We start from the raw sequence: 24,194 nt of genomic DNA on the forward strand, positions 1-24,194 counted from the left end.
AAGAGCTATGCCTGGGGTTGGGGTGTAAGGATATCGAGGCATAATGGCACTATGAGTGACACCTGAAGGCCTCTAAAAGCAGTCCTGTAAGTGAAGTGCTAAAAATATCACCTTACTCTGCAGAGGCATAGGAACAGAGACGAAACGAGTAAAGATAGATAGCATGGGTCAGGAGGCCACAGAATGAGGTCTGCTGTGGTGTCCAGTTGCAGCTCCAGCACATGTAAAGAAGTGAGAACAGCCAGTAGGGGCCGTACAGAGTAGGAGTGGCACAGACAACTCTCTGTGCCACATAGCGTTCTCAAGTTTGTATCCTTTTTGATTCTTAAAGTGTCTCTAATATTTAAAAGTGGGAAGAGAAGTTTAATAAATCTTCACGTGACAGCTGGCAATTAATTTGATTAGATTCCTCTCACTGTAACAACTGCTCTTTGGGGGTCAGATAATCACAGCTCTTGAGGAAGAAACTATCCTTGCTTAAAATCATGGTGTAACTTGTCGTTCCCGCACCAACCTTTAGAGTGCTGTCAGATGTTGACGCTTTTATCGCCTATGTGGGTGCAGATCGGAAAAGCTGTGACCCGGGCCTGGAGGATCCCTGTGGCTTAAACCGTGCACGAGTGAGTAAGCCTCTCCCGGGATAGGAGTAGAGTGTTGTCATTTGTCCAAGGTTCTTAGAGATTTTTGTTTTTTTGTATACAAATGAGAAACCTGGGAATCTCCACTTCCCTTAGCATCTTCTTTCTTTTCTTCTTTAGTCTTGTATTCTTAGTTACTGCTCACAGCAGAGCAGGTGGTCTTTTCTATGAAGTCATTATTTTGGCGTTGAGGATCTTTAGCTCAGAGGAGTGAAGATGTAATGAGGAAGTAGGTCGGAACTTGGTCTGTAGAGTGGGTTCTCCCTGCCTTTGCTCTCTTGCAAATCTAAGACTTTCCAGTAATTTGCTATTCAAATAAGCAACTTTCCTGGCTCCATTATGGCAGAAGTCTTAATTAACCTGGCAAGTAGTCAGTTGGTAGATAGTACTATGAGTGAGAAATAGAGCAAAATCTATGAAGGCCTAAACTGGAGGGTGCAAGGCCAACCTCAAAACAAGATGAAATGTTGGCAGGGTAAGCACTGTTTTGAAGCATGTCCAAGCCACCTTCTAATTGGGGTCCTGCAAGAGGGTCACTAAAGCCTCTGCAATGACATGCTCATGAAAGAGAAGCTTCTAGAGCCTAACACTGGTCCTGAAGATGGCATTGAAGGAGTCCCTTTGGGACTTGACCTTAAGGGAAGGGACAGGAATGAGGGTGGGTGGGGTCTTTCCCTTCTCTCTGACTTCTGTATAATTTTTGCCATAATCTTGCAAATATCTAATAGCATTTTTGTCTTTTCATCCCCTTTTGTTTACCTTTCATTTTTATCTTTTTCTATAGATGAGCTTTTGTGTGTATAGCATTCTGGGTGTTGTGAAACGAACTTGCTGGCCCGCTGACCTAGAAGAGGCCAAAGCTGGGGGATTTGTGGTGGGTTACACACCCACTGGAAATCCAATCTTCCGTAACCCCTGCACAGAACAGATTCTGAAACTTCTTGACAATTTGCTTGCCCTTATAAGGTGAGTCGGAATAATGGTTTTTCTGTTGTATTTAAAATTTTTTATCTTAAAAATCTCAAAAGCTCAATTTGTTTATGTTTCTTCAGATCATATGGTGGTAAATAAGAGGTTAGATCTTGTTTCTTCCTAGAGGGGCTCTCCTTTTTAAAAATAACAATGGCTCCCACTTATATAAGTCTTGCATTCCAAGTGTCATCTCAAAATGGTTTTTCTCATTTTGAGCCTCCTCTGTGTTCTTTTACTTCTTTGTACTTTATTCCCTAGTTTTTACTTTTTACTTTAAGTTTTTTTTCTTTTCTTTTTTTTTTTTTTTTTTTTGGTTTTTAAAATTGATGTTTAATATTATATAGGAATTAATTTTTTTTTTAAGAACTTCGAGATACATTTAACATACAATAAACTGCATATATTTAGAGTGTACTATTTGGTATCCCAGTCTCCCAATTCATTCCCCCCAACCCTCCCCACTTTCCCCACTTGGTTTCCATGTTTGTTCTCTACATCTGTGTCTCTGTTTCTGCCTTGCAAACCAGTTGATTTATACCATTTTTCTATAGTCCACATATATGTGTTAATATACGATATTTGTTTTTCTCTTTTTGACTCACTTCACTCTGTATGACAGACTATAGGTCCATCCATGTCTCTACAAATATCCCAGTTTCATTGCTTTTTACAACTGAGTAATATTCCATTGTATATATGTACCACATCTTTTTTATCCATTCATCTGTTGATGGACATTTAGGTTGCTTCCATGTCTTGGCTATTGTAAATAGTGCTGCATTCAACACTGGAGTGCATGTATCCTTTTGAATTACGGTGTTCTCTGGGTATATGCCCAGCAGTGGGATTGCTGGGTCATATGGTAACTCTATTTTTAGTTTATTAAGGACCCTCCATACTGTTCTCCATAGTGGCTGTATCAATTTACATTCCCACCATTTCTCCACACCCTCTCCAGCATTTACTGTTTATAGATTTTCTGATGATGCCCATTCTAGCCAGCGTGAGGTGATACCTCATTGTAGTTTTGATTTGCATTTCTCTAATAATTAGTGATGTTGAGCAGCTTTTCATGTGCCATTTGGCCCTCTGTATATCTTCTTTGGAGAAATGCCTATTTAGGTCTTCTGCCCATTTTTTGATTGGGTTGTTTGTTTTTTTGATATTGAGCTGCATGAACTGTTTATATATTTTGGAGATTAATCCTTTGTCTGTTGATTCGTTTGCAAATATTTTCTCCCATTCTGAGGGTTGTCTTTTCATCTTGCTTATAGTTTCCTTTGCTGTGTAGAAGCTCTGAAGTTTCATTAGGTCCCACTTATTTATTTTTGTTTTTATTTCCATCACTCTAGGGAGTGGATCAAAAAAGATCCTGCTGTTATTTACATCGAAGAGTGTTCTTCCTGTGTTTTCCTCTAAGAGTTTTATAGTGTCTGGCCTTACATTTAGGTCTTTAGTCCATTTTGAGTTTATTTTTGTGTATGGTGTTAGGGAATGTTCTAATTTCATTCTTTTACATGTGGCTGTCCAGTTTTCCCAGCACCACTTATTGAAGAGGCTGCCTTTTCTCCATTGTATATCCTTGCCTCCTTTGTCATAGATTAGTTGACCATAGTTTATCTCTGGGCTTTTTGTCCTGTTCCATTGATCTATATTTCTGTTTTTGTGCCAGTACCATACTGTCTTGATCACTGTAGCCTTATAGTATAGCCTAAAGTCAGGAAGCCTGATTCCACCAACTGTCTTTCCTTCTCAAGATTGCTTTGGCTATTCGGGGTCTTTTGCATTTCCATACAAATTGCAAAATTTCTTGCTCTAGTTCTGTGAAAAATGCCATTGGTAATTTGATTGGGATTGCATTGAATCTGTAAATTGCTTTCGGTAGTATAGTCATTTTCACAATGTTGGTTCTTCCAATCCAAGAACATGGAATGTCCCTCCATCTGTTTGTGTTGTCTGTGATTTCTTTCATTAGTGTCTTATAGTTTTCTGAGTACAGGTCTTTCACCTCCTTGGTTAGGTTTATTCCTAGGTATTTTATTCTTTTTGTTGCAATGGTGAATGGGATTGTTTCCTTAATTTCTCTTTCTGATCTTTCATTGTTCGTGTATAGAAATGCAAGAGATTTCTGTGTGTTAATTTTGTATCCTGCAACTTTACCAAATTCATTGATTAGCTCAAGTAGTTTTCTGGTGGCATCTTTAGGATTTTCTAGGTATAGTATCATGTCATCTGTGAACAGTGACAGTTTTACTTCTTCTTTTCCAATTTGGATTCCTTTTCTTTTTCTTCTCTGATGGCTGTGGCAAGGACTTCCAAAACTATGTTGAATAGTAGTGGCGAGAGTGGACATCCTTGTCTTGTTCCTGATCTTAGAGGGAATGCTTCCAGTTTTTCACCATTGAGAATGATGTTTGCTGTGGGTTTGTCATATATGGCCTTTATTATGTTGACGTAGGTTCCCTCTGTGCCCACCTTCTGGAGAGTTTTTATCATAAATGGGTGTTGAATTTTGTCAAAAGCATTTTCTGTATCTATTGAGATGATCATATGGTTTTTATTTCTTAATTTGTTAATATGGTGTATCACATTGATTGATTTGCGTATATTGAAGAATCCTTGCATTCCAGGGATAAACCCCATTTGATCATGGTGTATGATCCTTTTAATGTGTTGTTGGATTCTGTTGGCTAGTATTTTGTTGAGGATTTTTGCATCTGAATTCATCAGTGATAGTGGTCTCTTTCTTTTTTTGTAGTATCTTTGTCTGGCTTTGGTATCAGGGTGATGGTGGCCTTATACACTGAGTTTGGGAGTGTTCCTTCCTCTGCAATTTTTTGGAAGAGTTTGAGAAGGATGGGTGTTAGCTCTTCTCTAAATGTTTGATAAAATTCACCTGTGACTCCATCTGGTCCTGGACTTTTGTTTGTTGGGAGATTTTTCATCACAGTTTCAATTTCATTACTTGTGATTGGTCTCTTCATATTTTCTATTTCTTCCTGATTCAGTCTTGGAAACTTATACCTTTCTAAGAATCTGTCCATTTCATCCAGGTTGTCCATTTTATTGGCATATAGTTGCTTGTAGTAGTCTCTTATGGTGCTTTTTATTTCTGTGGTGTCCATTGTAACTTCTCCTGTTTCATTTTTAATTTTACTGATTTGAGTCCTCTCCCTCTTTTTCTTGATGAGTCTTGCTAGAGGTTTATCGATTTTATTTATCTTCTCAAAGAACCAGCTTTTAGTTTTATTGATTTTTGCTATTGTTTTCTTTGTTTTTATTTCATTTATTTCTGTTCTGATCTTTATGATTTCTCCCTGTCTACTCACTTTGGGTTTTGTTTGCTCTTCTTTCTCTAGTTTCTTTAGGTGTAAGGTTAGATTGTTTATTTGGGATTTTTCTTGTTTCTTGAGGTAGGATTGTATTGCTATAAACTTCCGTCTTAGAACTGCCTTTGCTGCATCCCATAGGTTTTGGATCATTGTGTTTTCATTGTCATTTATCTCTAGGTATTTTTTGATTTCCTCTTTGATTTCTTCAGTGATCTCTTGGTTATTTAGTAGCATATTGTGTAGCCTCCATGTGTTTATGTTTTTTACAGTTTTTTTCCTGTAATTGATTTCTAATCTCATAGCATTGTGGTCAGAAAAGATACTTGATACTATTTCAATTTTCTTGAATTTACCGAGGCTTGATTTATGACCCAAAATGTCGTTTATCCTGGAGAATGTTCTATGTGCACTTGAGAAGAACGTGTAATCTGCTATTTTTGGCTGTAATGTCCTATAGCTATCTATTAAATCATGCTGACTTATTGTGTCATTTAAAGCTTGTGTTTCCTTATTAATTTTCTGTGTGGATGATCTGTCCATTGGTGTAAGTGGGGTGTTAAAATCCCCCACTATTATTGTGTTTCTGTCGATTTCTTCTTTCATAGTTGTTAGCATTTGCCTTATGTATTGAGGTGCTCCTATATTGGGTGCATATATATTTATAATTGTTATCTCTTCTTCTTGAATTGATCCCTTGATCTTTATGTAGTGTCCTTTCTTGTCTCTTGTAACATTTTTTATTTTAAAGTCTATTTTATTTGATAGGAGTATTGCTACTCCAGCTTTCCTTTGATTTCCATTTGCATGGAACATCTTTTTCCATCCCCTCACTTTCAGTCTGAAAGTGTGTCCCTGGTATGTGTCCCTAGAGCTGAAGTGAGTCTCTTGTAGACAGCATATATATGGGTCTTGTTTTTGTATCCATTCAGCCAGTCTGTGTCTTTTGGTTGGTGCATTTAGTCCATTTACATTCAAGGTAATTATTGATATGTATGTTCCTATTACCATTTTCTTAATTGTTTTGTTTATGTTTTTGTAGGTCCTTTCCTTCTCTTATGTTTTGCGCTTAGAGAAGTTCCTTTAGCATTTGTGGTAGGGCTGGTTTGGTGGTGCTGAATTCTCTTAGCTGTTGCTTGTCTGTAAAGATTTTGATTTCTCTGTCGAATCTGAATGAGATCCTTGCTGAGTAGAGTATTCTTGGTTGTAGGTTTTTCCCTTTCATCACTTGAAATATATCATGCCACTCCCTTCTGGCTTGTAGAGGTTCTGCTGAGAAATCAGCTGTTAACCTGATGGGAGTTCCCTTGTATGTTATTTGTCGTTTTTCCCTTGTTGCTTTTAATAACTTTTCTCTGTCTTTAATTTTTGTCAATTTGACTACTATATGTCTTGGTGTGTTTCTCCTTGGGTTTCTTTCTTCTTTTCTGCATCAGTGATTATCACCATTCTGTCTTCCAGGTCACTTATTCGCCCTTCTGCCTCAGTTAATCTGCTATTGGTCCCTTCTAGTGTATTTTTCATTTCAGTTCTTGTGTTGCATATCTCTGTTTGTTTGCTCTTTAATTCTTCTAGGTCTTTGGTAAATTTTTCAGTCTTTGCATCCAGCCTTTTTTCAAAGCCCTGGATCATCTTCACCATCATTATTCTGAATTATTTTTCTGTAAGCTGGCCTATCTCCTCTTCATTTAGTTGTTTTTCTGGGGTTTTATCCTGTCCCTTCATCTAGTACAAAGTCCTCTGCTTTTTCATTTTCTCTGTCTTTCTGTGGCTGTGGTTTTCAGTTCCACAAGATGAAATACTGCTGATACTGCTTGATACTGCTGTCTGCCCTCTTGTGGAGGAAGCTATCTAGGAGGCTCGTGTGTGCTTCTTGATGGGAGGGACTGATGGTGGGTAGGGCTGGGTGGGCAGAGCTCAGTAAGACTTTAATCCGATTTGGTGGGCAGAGCTCAGTGACACTTTAATCTGCTTGTCTCCCAATGGATAGGGCTGTGTTCCTACCTTGTTTGATGTTTGGCCTGAGGCTACCCAGCACTGGAGCTTACAGGCTCTTTGGTGGGGCTGATGGCAGAATCTGGGAGGGCTCACACCAGTGAGCACTTCCCAGAACCCTTGCCGCCAGTGCCCCTGTCTCCTTGATGAGCCACAGCTGCCCCCCACCTCTGCAGGCAACCCTCCAACACAGGTAGATCTGGTCCAGTTTCCTGTGGGGTCACTGCTCCTTCCCCCTGGGTCCTAGTGAGCACACTTTTTTGTGTGCCCTCCAAGAGTGGAGTCTCTTGTTTCCCCCAGTCCTGTGGAGGTCCTGCAATCAAATCCCACTGGCTTTCAAAGTCTGATTCCTTGGGGATTCCTCCTCCTGTTGCTGGACCCCCAGGTTAGGAAGCCTGACATGGGGCTCAGAACCCTCACTTTAATGGGTGAACTTCTGCGGTATAACTGTTCTCCAGCTTGTGAGTCACCCACCCAGCATTTATGGGATTTGATTTTAACATAATTGCGCCCCTCCTGCCATCTCATTGCAGCTTCTCCTTTGTCTCTGGATGTGGGGTGTGTTTTTTTGGTGAGTTCCAGTATCTTTCTGTCGATGATTGTTCAGCACTTAGTTGTAATTCCGGTGCTCTTGCAAGAGGGAGTGAGCACACGTCCTCCTACTCCGCCGTCTTGATTCCTCTTCCTACTTTAAGTTTTATTTGGTCTAGAGTTTTGCCACTAAAGGAATTGTTCACTGGTAGCAGGGCAGTTGCTTTCTATAGTGGTGCTTTTCTGGGTCAGGTATTCAAATGAGCTAATCTGAATTTGTCAGTAGTGACTGTGATCTCAGTGGACCAAACATCCAGTGCCTGAACATGCCAAAGGAAGGCCTGATAACATGCTCCTCATCAGAGTCCTAGGTTTTTACTTCTCAAAGCTGAGCCCTCAGACCAGCAGCATCAGCAATCACCTGAGAGCTTGTTTAAAATGCAGAATTAGGGCTTCACCCCAGACATACTAAATCAGAATCTGCATTTTAACAAGATCCCCAGGTTGTTTGTGTGTACATTAAAGGTTCAGAATCACTGTTATAAATCACATGAGCTAATATAGTCAAGCAGAAGTAGGCCAAGTCTAGGCTTGTTGGTTACTTGATGTATGTTTGATGATTCAGGGATAGATGCTCTCTATGGTGAAAGAGAGCCTTTGGAGAGAATCAGTTCCTACTGGCCAAAGCAAAATGTGGTTGTTTTTTACATCTCATAGTGTTTCTGAGGTCAGGTTAGAGCTCTGTTCCACTGCTTTTCGACCTCTTACCCAGGGTGTAAGAGCAGAGTCTCAACTGGGCAGACCAAGTTACTCACGTCTCAGGGATGCTCTGCTGGCAACAGACATGCTGGACTGTAAGCTTAAGAATCAAGGTTTTCAGTTAATGTTGACAAAATTGGAGGGCTGGAGTGTCTGAACAAGTTGTCATTGTGGACATGTCTGTGGAAATAGACAATATTTTGTTCTGATTTCAAAAGGAGGAAAAAGATTTCAAAAAGAAGTGTGGTTTGCATGTTGGGAGGGTAGTAAAATATTTAGCCAAGGAAAAGTTTGTTTCCATATTGATGTGTTTAATACTTCTTTTTTTTTTTATTGGCTGTGTTGGGTCTTTGTTGCTGTGTGTGGGCTTTCTTTAGTTGCAGTGAGCGGGGGCTACTCTTCGTTGTGGTGCACAGGCTCCTCATTGCTGTGGCTTCTCTTGTGGAGCACAGACTCTAGGTGCATAGGCTTCAGTAGTTGCAGCACATGGGCTCAATAGTTGTGGCTCACGGGCTCTAAAGCACAGGCTCAAAAGTTGTGGCGCACGGGCTTAGCAGCTCCACAGCATGTGGGATCTTTCTGGAGCAGGGATCAAACCCGTGTCCCCTGCATTGGCAGGCAGATTCTTAACCACTGCGCCACCTAGAAAGCCCCATATTGATGTTTTTAAAGCCAAAAGGATCTTCTGTAGCTTAGAGAAATGTGAAAGTGATGAAGTCAGATGGCAACAGACTCATTGACTTTTTAGGCTTGTGGCCAGAGTCCCTGTGGTGGGAACCTAGACCTGGAAACAAGGTTCATCCCTGGTCAGGTGAGGAAACAAGAGACTGTCATCTTCATATTTTTGTAAGAGTTCAGTGCTTTTGGAAAATCCCAAAATCAATCAAAAGGTATTTGGAAAGATGTTGACTACAGTTACGGAGTAGTTAGATTCCTTGAGTGGTGTGCAGCTGGATCAGTTAAGAGTTTTGCCTTGTTTTTGTAGTAAATTTTATCTTGAAGTATAATGTTAAGGGTACAAATATACATAAGAAAAGGATACGAATTGTGAGTGCAGATAGATGAATTTTGAGAAAGTGGACACCTCCATGTAATCAGCACCCAGATCAAGAAACAACCTTACCCAAAATCTCTTTTCAGTCCTTACCTTAGGGTAACCACTATTCTGACCTTTAACATTTTGCCTCATTTGAGCTTTAATAAATGGAGTCAGAAGCATGCACTCTTTTGTATCTTGGCTTCTCTTGTGCAATATTATTTTGGTGAGGTCATCCATGTTACTGCATGTAGCTGTGGCTTGTTCATTCTCATTGCTGGTATGGTATTCCATCATGTGAATATGCTATAACTCATTTATCCATTTAGTGTTGGTTGACTTTTGGGTAGTTTCCAGGATTTTTTTATTATCACAAGTGCTGCTGTTAATGTTCTTGTAAATGTCTTTTGGTATATACATAATTTCTCTTGGGTAGGAATAGAATCCTACATGCAGGAGTAGAATTCTTGTTTATAAGGTATGCATATTTTCAGTTTTTGTAGATAGAATCAAATAGTTTTCTAAAGTGGTGTACTAATTTACATTCCTACCAGTTTGTGTATTAACTCCTTGTAATTAAACTCCTGTTTTAATTCCTTGTCAAACAGTCTGATAATTGAAGGTGTTAGAGCTGCACTGTCTAGTGTGGTAGCCACTAGCTACATGTGGCTGGCTACTGAGCACTTGAAATATGGCTAGTCTGAATTGAGATAAACTGTAGGTGTAAAACACACACTGTATTTCAAAAACTTAGTACAAAAAGAATGTAAAAATATCTGATTAATTTTATGTTGCTAACATATTAAAATGATTTTTTGATGTATTGGGTTAAATAAAAATATAATTAGTTTAACCTGTTTCTTTTCACTTTTTTTAAGTTTGGCTGGCTAGAAAATTTTAAATGGCTTATATGGCTTACTTTTTATTTCTGTTGGACAGTGTGGGTTGTGTAGAGGATAGATGTGGGGAGCAGAATTCTCTGGTTCTCAGAAGGTTCATTATCATCATTCATTATCTGTTTAGAACAACTTTTCTGTTAACTTAAAGTTTGTTACATTGTTTCCATATATCTTCTATATGTTTTATTGAAATCTTTGTATGTGGGAAGTCTTGTTTAGCATAGTGATTATACTTTTTTTTTTGGTTTGATATATGTATATATTGTGAAATGATTACCACAGTAGGTTTAATTAACATCCATCACCTCACATAGTTACACATTTCTTTTCTCTTGTAATGAGAACTTTTAAGATCTCTCTTAGCAATTTTAAAATACACAATACAGTATTATTAACTATAGTCATTGTGCTGTATATATTACATCTCCAGAACTTATTTATCTTTTTAACTGGAAGTTTGTACCTCTGACCACTTTCACCCATTCCTCTCCGCGCCCCCCCCCCCCGCCCCAATCTCCTTCGTCTGGCAACCAGCAAACTTCTATTTCTGTGAGTTTAGTTTTTTTGATTCCACATACAAGTAAGATCATACTGTATTTGTCTTTCAGTGTCTGATGTATTTCACTTAGCTTAATGACCTCAAGGTTCATCATGTTGTCACAAATAGCAAGATTTTCTCCTCTATTATGGCTGAATAATATATATCTGTGTGTATGCCACTCTTAGTTTGTGATACTAAGAATATTTCAGATAGGTACAGATAGTGCAAAACAAAACTTTTATTACTTGATTGTCTTTTTCTTTGCTAAGCAATAACTAGTTCCTCTTAGTGTGGAAGCATAGTGCTCTAACTTGCAAATGTGTCAGGAAACATGATATTTCAGGAAGCTGAAGATTACTAGGGCTTGTAGGACTTCCTGCTTATGAAGACCTGACCTGGAGTCATAGATAGCAGAGCAGTGTGTGCTGAGTTCTCCTTCCACTGCTTGTGAGTTATAGGTGCAGCCACCATGGCGCTGCCACCTTGGTGAAGGGGAGCAGGAGGAGAGATTATAAGGAATATAAGACTTTGTGTAGCATCAGGGACATTTGACATATGATGCATTAACCCTTCTATTATTTAAATTGTATCTCGGGATCACAGTCACACTTCATTAAAGAATAAAAAATAAACAGCTCATCTGTTCCCCATCAAATTTAAGACTATGAATTTCTTTTTGAGAAGAACTGATTTTATCAGAGATCATTTCATAGTATTAGCCATCTTCCTAAATGACCAAGAAAAACTTAATTCAGAAACTAAAAAGATGGCCAATTGCAGTTTTCAAAAGTAAATGGCGGAGCTTCCCTGGTGGCACAGTGGTTAAGAGCCTGCCTGCCAAGGCAGGGGACACGGGTTCAAGCCCTGGTCTGGGAGGATCCCACATGCCACAGAGCAACGAAGCCCATGTGCCACAACTACTGAGACTGTGATCTAGAGCCCGAGAGCCACAACTGTTGAGCCCATGTGCCAAGTGCCCGTGCTCCACAGCAGGAGAAGCCCCCACAATAAGAAGCCCGTGCACTGCAATGAAGAGTAGCCACCGCTCTCCACAACTATAGAAAGCCTGCACGCAGCAACGAAAACCCAGTGCGCCAATAAATTTAAAAATAAATAAATAAATAAATAAAATAAAAAACATTAAAAAAGAAAGTAAATGGCACCACTTACCAACCCTTGGTCTCCACATAGCAGGAGATACAGGCTAAGGTAGAGTTACAGATAGCCTCACTGAACACAGGCAAATTGAATCCAACAGCATGTTAAAAGGATTATACACTATGACCAAGTGGGATTTATCCCAAGGATGTGAAAGTTGTTCAGTGTAAATAAATCAGCATAGTGCACCATGTTAATAGAGCAAAGGAAAAAACCCATTTGATCATCTTAAGTGACACAGAAAAAGTATTTGACAAAATCCAACACCCTCTCATGATAAAAACACTTAGCAAACTAGAATTAGAAGGGAGCTTTCCCAACATGAAAAATTATCTTTATGAAAAATCCACAGCTTATATCATACTCAGTGGTGAAAGATGTAAAGCTTTTCCTCTGTCATCAGGAACAAAACAAGGATGCCCACTTGCACCACTGCTGTTTGTGTACTGGAAGTCCCAGACACAGCAATTAGATAAGAAAAAGAAATAAAGGCATTCAAATTGGAAAAGAAGTAAAACTATTTACATGCACAAATGATATAGAAGATCCCTCCCCCTAAAAAACCCCCAAAACTACTCCTGCTAATAAATAAGTTCAAAGTTATAGGATACAAGATCGACATACAAAAATCAGTTGCATTTTTATACCCCAGCAATGAATGATTGCAAAAGGAAATTAAGAAAATAATTCCATGTACAATAGCATTCAGAAGAATAAAGTACCTGGGAATAAATTTAACCAAGAATATGAAAGACTTACACACTGAAAACTAAAAAACATTCCTGGAATTAAAGATGACCTAAATGAAAAGGCATCCCATATTCATGAATTGGAAGACTTAAGTTTGTTAAGATGGAATATTACTCAAAGCAACCTACAGATTGAATGCAGCCCCTATTAAAATTCCAACAGCGGGAATTTCCCAGCAGTCCAATGGTTAGGATACACTTCCACTGCAGGGGGGACAGGTTTGATCCATGGTCAGGGAACTAAGATCCCTCATGCTATGCAGTGTGGTAAATACATACACACATACATTAAAAAAAAAAAAATTCCAGCAGCATTTTTTTTTTTTTTTTTTTTGCACAAAGCTGATCCTCAGATTCATGTGGAATTGCAAGGGGCCCCGAAAAGCCAAAACAGTCTTGAAAAAGGTTGGGGGACTCAAACTTCTCAATTTCAAAACTTACTGCAAAGCTACAGAAATCAAAATAGTTTGGTACTGAGAAGGATAGACATATAGAAAAAGATAATGTAATCAAAATGGGCAAAAAGGCTTGAAAAGACATATCTCTAAAGAAGATATACAAATGGCCAACAAGGCCGTGAAGAGATGCTCAACATCTTTAGTCATTAAGGAAATGAAAATTAAAACCATAATGAGATACCAAATCATACCCAGTAGGACGGTTATAATAAAAAATGTTAAAAAAAAAAAAGAAAGTAATAGGTATTAGCAAGGATGTGGAGAAATTGGAACTCTTGTACATTGCTGATCGGAGTGTGAAATGATTCAACCACTATGGAAAAGTTTGGTAATTTCTCAGAAAGTTATACATAGCATAACTTAAAGTTATACCACATGACACAGCAGTTCCACTCCTCTGTATATAACCAGAAGAATGGCTGGCAGGTGCTTGAGCAAATACTTGTTAACAAATGTTTTAGGAGCACTATATAGCAGTAGTCAAATGGTGGAAACAACCCAAATGTCCATCAGTGAATGGTGAACAAAATATGGTATGTATCCTCATATAATGGAATATTATTTAGCCATAAGAAGGAATGAAGTACTGCTACATGCTATAACATGGAAAAAGCTTGAAAACATTATGCCAAGTGAAAGAAGCCAGACATAGAAGGCCACATATTATATAATTCTATTTATATGAAATACCAAGAATAGGTAAATCTCATAGATAAAGTAAATCAGTGGTTCCCAGAAGTAGGGGGGAAGGGGAAAATGGAAATTAACTGTTATTACTTAATGGGTACAGGGGAAGGTGGGGGTGGGAGTGGGAGGTTGGAGAGGTGATGAAATGTTTTGGAACTAGATAGAGGTTGGTGGTTGCACAAGATTGTGAATGTATTAAATACCATTGAATTGTACACTAAAATGTTTAATTTTATATGAATTTCACCTCAGAAATTTATTATCAAAATAAAACTTTTTAAAAAAATGCCAATAATAGCATCAGTAAATTTGAAAGCTCAAGGAAAAAATGAACAGTTTCCAGGGAAAACTGTAACATACTATGACTAACTCAAAAAGATATAAAACCTAAAAAGATTTAAATCATAAATTATGCCAGTAGTTAGATTAAAAAAAACCCTCCAGACCTAGATGATTTTTACATGTTAAATTCCACCAGTCCTTTGAGGATGATACCATTTATCTTTTAGACAAACTATTCCAGATAATAGGAAAATGCAGTTTCCTCGAAAAACTAAAAATAGAACTACCATATGAACTAGCAATTCCACTCTTGGGTATATATCTGAAGAAAATGAACACACTAATTCAAAAGGATACATGCACTCCAGTGTTCATAGCAGCATTATTTACAGTAGCCAAGATATGGAAGCAACCTAAGTGTCTATCAACAGGTAAATAAAGAAGATGTGGTGTATGCCTACAATGGACTACTACTCAGCCATAAAAAAGAATGAGATTTTTGCCATTTGCAACAACATGGATTGACCTGGAGGGTATTATGCTAAGTGAAATAAGACAAATACTTTGTTAGTGACTTATATGTGGAATCTAAAAAATAAACCAGTGAATATAACAAAACAACCAGGCTCACAGACATAGAGAACAAACAAATAATAATGAGGGGGGAGGGGCAAGATAGCAGTAGGTGATTAAGAGGTACAAACTACAATGTATAAAATAAATAAGCTACAAGGGTATTTTGTACAGCCCAGGGAATATAGCCAGTATTTTATAAAAACTTTAAATGGAGTATAATCTTAAAAAATTTTGAATCACTAGGTTGTATACCTGAAACTGATATAGTAAATCAACTATATCTGAATTTTTTTTTAAAAAGGAAATGAGAAAGGAATTTGAATACTGCACTACAAAAAATAAACACAAGAGAAAAATTTTAAATACAACAACAACAAAACAAGATAAACATAGAAGACAGTAATGCAGGAAATGAGGGACAAAAAATATAGCATACTGACAGAAGTAAGTCCTTTCTTACATGATTAAACTTAATGTTGTCTGTAAGAGACTCGAGATCCAAAAACACAGGTTGAAAGTGAAAGGATGGAAAAAGATATTCCAAGCAAGTATTAACCAAAAGAGAGCAGGAGGGGTTGTACTAATATCAGACAAAATAGACTTTAAATTTAAAAAATATATACAGCAAGAATATATAACAGTTACAAACATTTACACACCTAACAGCAGCCATCAAAATATGAAGCAAAAACTGAGAAAATTGAAGGGCGCAATAATAGTTTGAGACTTCAATATCTCATTTACAATAATGGATAGGAAACCTAGACAGAGATAAGAAAGTAGAGGACATAACACAATAAGCCCGCTAGATCTAACAGATATATACAGAACACTACCCAACAACAATTCTTTTCAAGTACACACAGGACATTTTTCCAAGATAGAACTGTTAGACCACAAATTAAGTCTCAATAGATTTTAAAAGATAGCATGCAGATGACCTCTGACCATAATAGGATGAAGTTAGAACTCAGTAACAATGGAAAGCTGGAAAATGAAAACTATGGAAATGAATAAACATACTTGTAAACAACAGATCAAAGAATAAATCACAAGGGAAATTAGAAAATACTTAGAGATGAATGAAAACATAACACACAACAAACCAAAACATCAGAAAATCTTCAAACAGTAAATGCTGGAGAGGGTGTGGAGAAAAGGGAACTCTCTCTCACTGTTGGTGGGAATGTAAACTGATACAGCCACTATGGAGAACAGTATGGAGGTTCCGTGAAAAACTAAAAATAGAGTTACCATATGACCCAGCAATCCCACTACTGGGCATATACCCAGAGAGCATCATAATTCAAAAAGACACATGCACTCCAGTGTTCATTGCAGCACTATTTACAATGCCAGGACATGGAAGCAACCTAAATGTCCATCAACAGAGGAATGGATAAAGAAGATGTGGTACATATATACAATGGAATATTACTCAGCTGTAAAAAAAAAGAATGGAATTGGGACATTTGTAGAGACATGGATGGACCCAGAGACTGTCATACAGAGTGCAGTGAGTCAGAAAGAGAAAAACAAATATCATATATTAACACATATATGCAGAATATAGAAAAATGGTACAAATCAACTGGTTTGCAAGGCAGAAATAGAGACACAGATGTAGAGAACAAACATGGACACCAAGGGGGAAAAGCAGGGGTGGAGGGGGTGGGGGGGATGAACTGGGAGATTGGGATTGCTATATATACATTACTAATAAGAAAAAAAAATCAAATTGTACACTTTATATGCAGTTTATTGTATGTCAGTTGTATCTCAATAAAAGTTCTTAAAAGAAAAAAAAGAAAAAATACTTAGAGATGAATGAAAACATAAAGACAACAAACCAAAACTTATGGGATGAAATGAAAGCAGTGCTGAGGGGGAAATTTACATTAAAAAAAAAAAGAAAGAGCTCAAACCAACAATCTAACCTTACAGCTTAACAAACTAAAAAAAGTACAAACTAAACCCAAAACTAGCAGAAGGAAGGAAATTCTAAAGATCAGAGCAGCGACAGAATAGGAAAACAATAGAGAAAATTAGTAAAACCAAAAGTTGATTCTTTGAAAAAAGTCAACAAAATTAAGAAACTTTTAACTAGATGGACTAAGAAAAAAAGATTCAGATTACTAAAATCAAACTAAAGTGGGGATATTACTACCATTCTACAGAAATAAAAAGCAGTACTCTGTACTATGAACAGCTGTACACTAAAAAATTGGATAATCTTGATGAAAAGGATGAGTTCCTAGAAACACAATATCTATAAAGACTAAATCTCAAAGCAATAAAAAATCTGAATAGGCTTGTAACTAGTAAGGAGATTGAGTCAAGAAAAGTCCTGGACCTGATGGCTTCACTGATGAACTCTATCAAACAATTAAAGAACTAATCCTTCTCAAATTTTTCCCAAAAAATTGAAGAAGGAACACTTCCTAACTTATTCCATGAGGTTAGCGTAACGCTGATTCAAAGCCACATAATGAAACTACAAGAAAACTACAGATCAACATCCTTTATGAACATTGATGTAAAATTTCTCAAGGAAACATTAGCAGTTCGGCAGTATATTAAAAGGATTATACACCATCACCAAGTGGGATTTGTTCCTGGAATGCAAGGATGGTGCAGCATAAGAAAACTGATCTTTGTAATATATCACATCAACAAAAGCAAGGGAGAAAAACACATGATCATCTCAATAGATGTAGAAAAAGCATTTGACAAAATTCAACACCATTTTATGATGAAAACACTCAACAGAATAGAAACTACCTTAACATAATAAAAGCCGTGTGTCGGGCTTCCTAGGTGGCGCAGTGGTTGAGAATCCGCCTGCCAATGCAGAGGTCACGGGTTCGATCCCAGCTCCAGGAAGATCCCACATGCCGTGGAGCAACTAAGCCTGTGTGCCAAAAAATAAAAAAATAAATAAATAAAGCCGTATGTGTGTATACACACACACACACAGAACAAACATTTTACTCAGTGGTGAAAGGCTGAAAGTTTTTCCTCGTAAGTTCAGGAACAAGGCAAGGATTCTAACATTCAGCATACTGCTAGAAATTCTAGCCAGAGCAATTAGGCAAGAAAAAGAAATAAAAGGCATCCAAATTGGAAAGGGAGTAAAATTCTATTTGCAGTTGATATGATCTTATATGTAGAAAACCCTAAAGATTACACCAAAAAAGTTCTTAAAGTAATACATGAATTTAGCAAAGTAGCAGAATATAAATCAACACACAAAAATCAGCTGCATTTCTATACACAAAAAATAAGCAATCTGAAATGGAAACTTACAAAAACAGTTTCATTTATAGTAGCATAAAAAAGAACAAAATACTTAGTGATAAACTTATCCAAGAAGGTGAAAGACAATGAAAACTACAAAGCACTGCTGAAAGAAACTAAAGAAGAATTGAATAAATGGAAACACATACCATGTTCATGCATTGGAAGAGTTAATATTATTAAAATGACAATACTACCCAAAGTGTTCTGCAGGTTCTATGAAATCTCAAGGGACCCTGAGTACTCAAAACAATTTTGAAAAAGAAAACTGGGGGACTCACACTTTCTGATTTCAGAACTTACTACAAAGCCTCAGTAATCAAAACTGTGTGATACTGATATAAAGGCAAGCATATAGACCAATGGAATAGGGTAGAGAGCCCAGCAATCTTCACATATATAGTCAAATGATTTTTGACAAAGGTGCCAAGATCATTCAGTGGGGAAAAGACAGTCTTTTCAAGCAGTGGGAAAACTGGATATTCACATGCAAAAAATGAAGATGGACCCTTATCTAACATCATATACAAAAATTAACTCATAGTGGATCTAGGACCTTAATGTAAGACCAAAACAGTAAACTCGTAGAAGAAATCATAGGACGAAAGCTTCACAACATTGGATTTGGCAATGATTTCTTGGATATGACACCAGAGGCACAGGTAACAAAAATTGAATTTCATGAAAAATTAAAAATTTTTGTGCATCAAAAGACACTCTCCACAGAGTAAAAAAGGCAACCCAAGAATGGGAAAAATATTTACAAATTGTGTACCTGGTAAGGAATTAATATTCAGAATACATAGAGAACTTCCAAAACTCAACAGCAGTGACAAAAATCCTATTCAAAAATGGGCAGGGCTTCCTAGGTGGCGCAGTGGTTAAGAATCCGCCTGCCAATGCAGAGGTCACGGGTTCGATCCCAGCTCCAGGAAGATCCCACATGCCACGGAGCAACTAAGCCCGTGTGCCCAAAAAAAAACAAAAATGGGCAAATGACTTGAATAGACATTTCTCCAAATAACCCATAAGCACATGAAAACATGCTCAACATCACAAATCATTAGGGAAATGCAAAACAAAACTACAGTAAGAGGGACTTCCCTGGAGGTCCAGTGGTTGACTCCACACTCCCAATGCAGGGGACCTGGGTTCAATCCCTGGTCAGGGAATTAGATCCCTCATGCCACAACTAAAAAGGTACCACACACAGCAACAAAGATCCCACATGCCACAACTAAGATCCAGTGCAGCCAAATAAATAAATAGTTTTAAGAAACTACAATAAGAAATCACCTCACACCCATTAGGACGGCAACTATCCAGAAATCAGAAAATAAGTGTTAGGAAGCATGTGGAGAAAATGGAACTCCTGTACACTGTTGGTAGGAATGTAAAATGATTCAGCCACTGTGGAAAACAGTTTGGCAGATCTTCAAAAAAATTAAAAATAGTGGGAATTCCCTGGTTGTCCAGTGGTTAGGACTCTGCACTTCCACTACAGGGGGCCCAGATTCAATCCCTGCTTGGGGAACGAAGATCCTGCAAGCTGTGCTGTGCAGTACAGCCAAAAAAATAAAAACATTTAAAAATTAAAAATAGAATTACTGGGACTTCCCTGGTGGCACAGTAGTTAAGAATCCACCTGCCAATGCAGAGGATATGGGTTTGATTCCTGGTCTGGGAAGATCCCACATGCCGTGGAACAACTAAGCCCATGTGCCACAACTAAGGAGCCTGTGCTCTAGAGCCCACAAGCCACAACTATTGAGCCTATGTGCTGCAACTACTGAAGCCCACACACCCAGAGCCTGTGCTCCACAACAAGAGAAGCCACCACATGGAGAAGCCCATGCATCGCAATGAAGCATAGACCTTGCTCACTGCAAATAAAGTCCGTGTGCAGCAATGAATTTTTTTAATTAATTAAAAAAATAGACTTACCATATTAAGCAGCAAGTCCAGCTCAAGGTATATACTCAAAAGAATTGAAAGCAGGTCTTTTTTTTTTTTTTTTTTTTTTTTTTGAAAGCAGGTCTTAAAGAGATATTTATACACCATGTTCATAGCAGCATTGCTCACAATAGTTAAAATGTGGAAGCAGCCAGTGTCCATCAGTGGATGAATGGATAAGTAAGATGTGGTCTGAACAAACAATGCAATATAATTCATCCTTAAAAAGGAAGGCATTTCTACAATGTGCTACAGCATGAGTGAACCCTGACTTTATGCTAAGTGGAATAAGCCAGTCACAAAAAGGCAGTTTAAACAAATATACTGATGAACGCGTGTGGCTGTATTTAGAAAAAGGTTATTGAGGGTTTTTAAAAAATAAGGATGGTCTAAAATGATCTGTTCAGTGTTCGTCTTAAATATTTAATCTTGCTGGTCCATGTTATATTCTGTAATTTTCTATACATTTGAAATGTTTTATAATTAAATTTTAAAAGAAAAATAGGTAGTTATGCTCTCTGGCTTTAGATTATTCAATGGTGCCATTGCTGTGGAAGGCAGGTAGCTCAGGTCCATAGTCAAACAAAGCCGATAACTGCTCAGGTAAGTCATTTTGGTGGGAAACAGATGCTCATGTTGGGAGCTGCAGATGTGCCTCCAGGAGACTAAACAGCTGTCCGAGCATTGTTGGGTCCATGCTCTTGGATCAGAGATAAAACATCCTAAAAATGGGAGTATATTACTACCTGCTCTGTGTTCCTGTCTATGAACCACGATGCCTCTGACATTTCATCCTCTGTCACTAGCTGTCAGAAAACTGGGAGTGCCCAGGCATTGTCTCAGGTTTGAAAGAATTTTGCTTTCCAGTTTTAGACTGTGATGTTGTCCAGCTCTCTCAGAATTCGTTTCTTGTGGTTGATTGCTGTTAGGTGTTGTATACTGTACAAATAATCTTAATAGCTTCAAGTCTATCCCCTTCTCCAGGGAAACATTTAAATTCCACTGCCACGAATAGTGTTGACAGAGAGGTATCTATGTGGAAATGTAGCATCACTGAATTACAAGAGGAAACCCACTCTCTCCTTCAGCAGACTAAGAAAAGTTCACATAGCATTCTTATTTTTTTCAGAACTCACAATACTTTATATGCACCAGAAATGCTAGCCAAAATGGCAGAACCTTTCACAAGGGCTCTAGATATGCTTGAAGCAGAAAAATCTGCTATTTTAGGTAAGAAATCTAACCTTTTTTTTTTTCTTGAAGTTCACCTTATTTCTAACGCAGCTTCAGTGTGCCTTCTGTCACCTTCTTACGTGGCACTACCTTGACCACCTGTTTGTTCAGAAATGCACATATGGAGTTCCTACAGGCTCTCTAGGAACAAGTGTGTTTACTTCATTATCTTACCATGCAGAGAAGGTCTTCAGAAGCACACATACCCGCCTCCTTCACTTTAGCTGCCAGCCAGTTAGTCTTTAGATTATAAATAAACCATGGGTTTTTGACCTGAAGGATATTAGCATACTTTCCTACCTTTATTGTATATGGGGGGAAAAGGTATTCAAACAATTAAGCTTAAATAGCTTTAATCAGTAAAATATTTTATACATTATCAATTTTTTAAGGAATAGTTTCTGAGCCAGGTTTCCCAATTTTTACCTTGATCAGAATGTTTCTTTAACTCATTTCTCCCATTAGCAAATAATTTTGCAATCCTAATTGTGATATGTGCTGTGAAGGCAAGTGACTGTGAGAGTGTTTATTGGGAGACCTGACCCAGTCTTGGATAGGAGTCACAAGATTGCCTCCCAGTGGAGACCTGAAGGATGAACGGGGGCCACCCAGGTTGGGGCAAAAGGAGATGCTGAGCATTCCAGGCAGACAGAGTGGCAGGTGCAAGACCCTGAGGCATGCAGCAAAGAGCTTGATGTGTCCAGGGAATAGAGAGGTGACTTGTGTGGCTGGAACACAGAGAGCAGGGCAGTTGGTAGAAGCAGAGCTAGAGACACTGTGCTTATCTCTTAAGCTTCAGGCTGGCTCACCATCACAGCCCCGACAGTGGTTGTTTGGCCCCGGCTATCACCTCTGCCTGGGCCTGGCCATGAGTAAGCAATCTAGCGAGCATGCCTCAGCTATGACTTAATGAAAAGAAGACTGTTAGTTTATCTTTCCAGGGCCCATGTCTGTCTGTTGGCCTAAATAATCCTGGGCCATTTCCTTTGGCACCACTACACTTAAGCTCCCTGTTGGAGACACCAGTAAAAATGGAATGTCCAAGAAATGTCTTGCTATGAATATAAAAATTAGGTGTTGCTTCACTACCCATTCCCCTCTAGTCCCCCTTCAGTTATTCAAATTAAGCCAGGAACTCCTGCTGTAGAAATGTATGACCAACCAAAACATACTAGAATGGACAAACAGTTCCCTCTGGCAGCTTCCAACCTGGAGCAAGATTGGAAAGAAAATCACCTCTGATTAGAAGTATAGATCTTTTAAGGCAATTGTTATACTGAGATAAGTGGGTTTCATTTTGATCTGCTATACATGTTGGGCTTTTGCATAAAATTTTGCTTGAAAAAGAGGTTCTATGACTAAAAAGGAATGGGGACATTCCCAGTGCTTTAAGCAGAGATCATTTGGGGCTATCATTGTGTGTTTTGGTACAAATTCCATCTGGCAAAAGTTGGAGTACTCAGACCTGGACACTTAAATAGCTTTTGCCTTTCCCTGCAAACACAGTGTAGCAGCCACTTTAGGGAAGCTGTTAGCACCTCCCTGCCCCCTAAACCACCTCTGCCTGTGGGAGGATGTTGGCAGGTTGAGACCCTCAGCAGTGGAGCAGCAGGTTCCTGACCCATCTTTGTCTGTAGGATTACCTCAGCCTCTCTTGGAACTGAATGACTCTCCTGTCTACAAAACAGTCTTAGAAAGAATGCAGCGTTTCTTCTGCACCCTCTATGAAAACTGGTAAGGAACCAATGCTGCCTTTCATATTCTCCTGCTAGACATGCATGGTATAGGATGGCCTTGGATTGGACATCTGATCTAGCATTCTCATGTACAGGTAACATGAGGAAAGAACTTGACAAGAAACTAATGATTCTAGTGTCAAATCAAAATGAACAGACTGGCTTCCTGCATTTTTTTTTAATTGTCACGTGTGCCTTTAGTCCTAGCCATGACTTGATATTTTAATGCCCAACTTGGCTGTTTCCAGTGCATAAAATGATGAGACCAAAGTAGAAGATACAGTGCTGGAGAAGCATTTTCTCAGACCCCTCACGACTCATAGCCCACTTACTCATGGGCACTGGGAGGTAGCTGGCCATATTTTGTCTTGGGGTCCTGGTTGTGGGATGAGGGGGTACTGGTCCTTCTGTATGCCAGCATTCCCAGGGCACTGACCTCGCTAACACAGTGCTCTAAATCAGCCAACTAACAAAAGATTCTCCATTGCAAATCCATATTACTTATGAAGTAGTGAAAGGCTAATGTTGATCTTGGGTACCAACATCAGTCTTTTAAAAGATGCTGAATCTGCTATCAAGAAGTTTCATTAAAGGGGGGATGCTGTTACTTTCACTTCTTTTTTTTTTTCTTATTTATTGGCTGCATTGGGTCTTTGTTGCTGTGCGTGAGCTGCTTCTTGCGGTGGCTTCTGTTTTTGCAGGGCGCAGGCTCTAGGCACATGGGCTTCAGTAGTTGCGATGCACAGGCTCAATAGTTGTGGCTTGTGGGCTCTAGAGCACAGGCTCAGTAGTGGCACATGGGCTTAGTTGCTGCACGGCATGTGGGATCTTCCCAGACCAGGGATCAGACCCATGTCCGCTGCATTGGCAGGTGGATTCTTAACCACTGCGCCACCAGGGAAGCCCTATTTTTACTTCTGATAGAAGATTAAGTCCACATCTTCGAAGTATACCGATTAAGCTACAGTTCTCTTAAGAAGGAAATACAATTGATTGCTTTCCTAGCTCTTCTTGTAGACGAGAAATTCCCAGGGCAATGAGGGCTGGCGATAACAGATAATGGATTTGACATTGTCCATGATTTTCCTTTACAGTTTCCATATCCTAGGGAAGGCAGGCCCTTCCATGCAGCAGGACTTCTACACCGTGGAGCACCTGGCCACCCAGCTGCTCAGCTCTGCCTTCGTCAACTTGAACAATATTCCTGACTACCGGCTCAGACCCATGCTTCATATCCTTTCAAAAGTCCCTAGATATCCCAAAGGGCCAGAAGACTGAAGACAGGAACAGCTCAGAAGCACCAGGGGAGGCAGAGCTGAGCTGTATGGAATAGATGGAAACGTTTCTGTTAGTATATAGTAACCA

The 24,194-nt window shown here is 38.6% G+C and overlaps 1 protein-coding gene across 4 annotated transcripts in view; it reads left to right on the top strand.

Annotated features, from left to right (window-relative positions):
* Positions 1 to 24,194, top strand: part of XPO5 (exportin 5) — a 54,036-nt gene that overhangs the window by 23,197 nt on the left and 6,645 nt on the right. For 3 of the 4 annotated variants that reach the window (XR_009048190.1, XM_057700674.1, XM_057700676.1), the window contains 5 exons: positions 521 to 620; positions 1,423 to 1,604; positions 20,972 to 21,090; positions 22,731 to 22,827; positions 23,924 to 24,060. Coding sequence is in view for 3 of the 4 variants with exons in the window: in XM_057700674.1 (XP_057556657.1) it covers positions 521 to 620; positions 1,423 to 1,604; positions 20,972 to 21,090; positions 22,731 to 22,827; positions 23,924 to 24,060 (635 nt within the window). In the remaining variant the exon portion in view is untranslated. The remainder of the gene's footprint in view (positions 1 to 520; positions 621 to 1,422; positions 1,605 to 20,971; positions 21,091 to 22,730; positions 22,828 to 23,923; positions 24,061 to 24,194) is intronic. The other variant, XM_057700675.1, reaches the window with a different exon arrangement.

This window comes from Hippopotamus amphibius, chromosome 11 (assembly GCF_030028045.1).
Source record: "Hippopotamus amphibius kiboko isolate mHipAmp2 chromosome 11, mHipAmp2.hap2, whole genome shotgun sequence".
In the NCBI taxonomy this organism is placed as follows: domain Eukaryota; kingdom Metazoa; phylum Chordata; class Mammalia; order Artiodactyla; family Hippopotamidae; genus Hippopotamus; species Hippopotamus amphibius.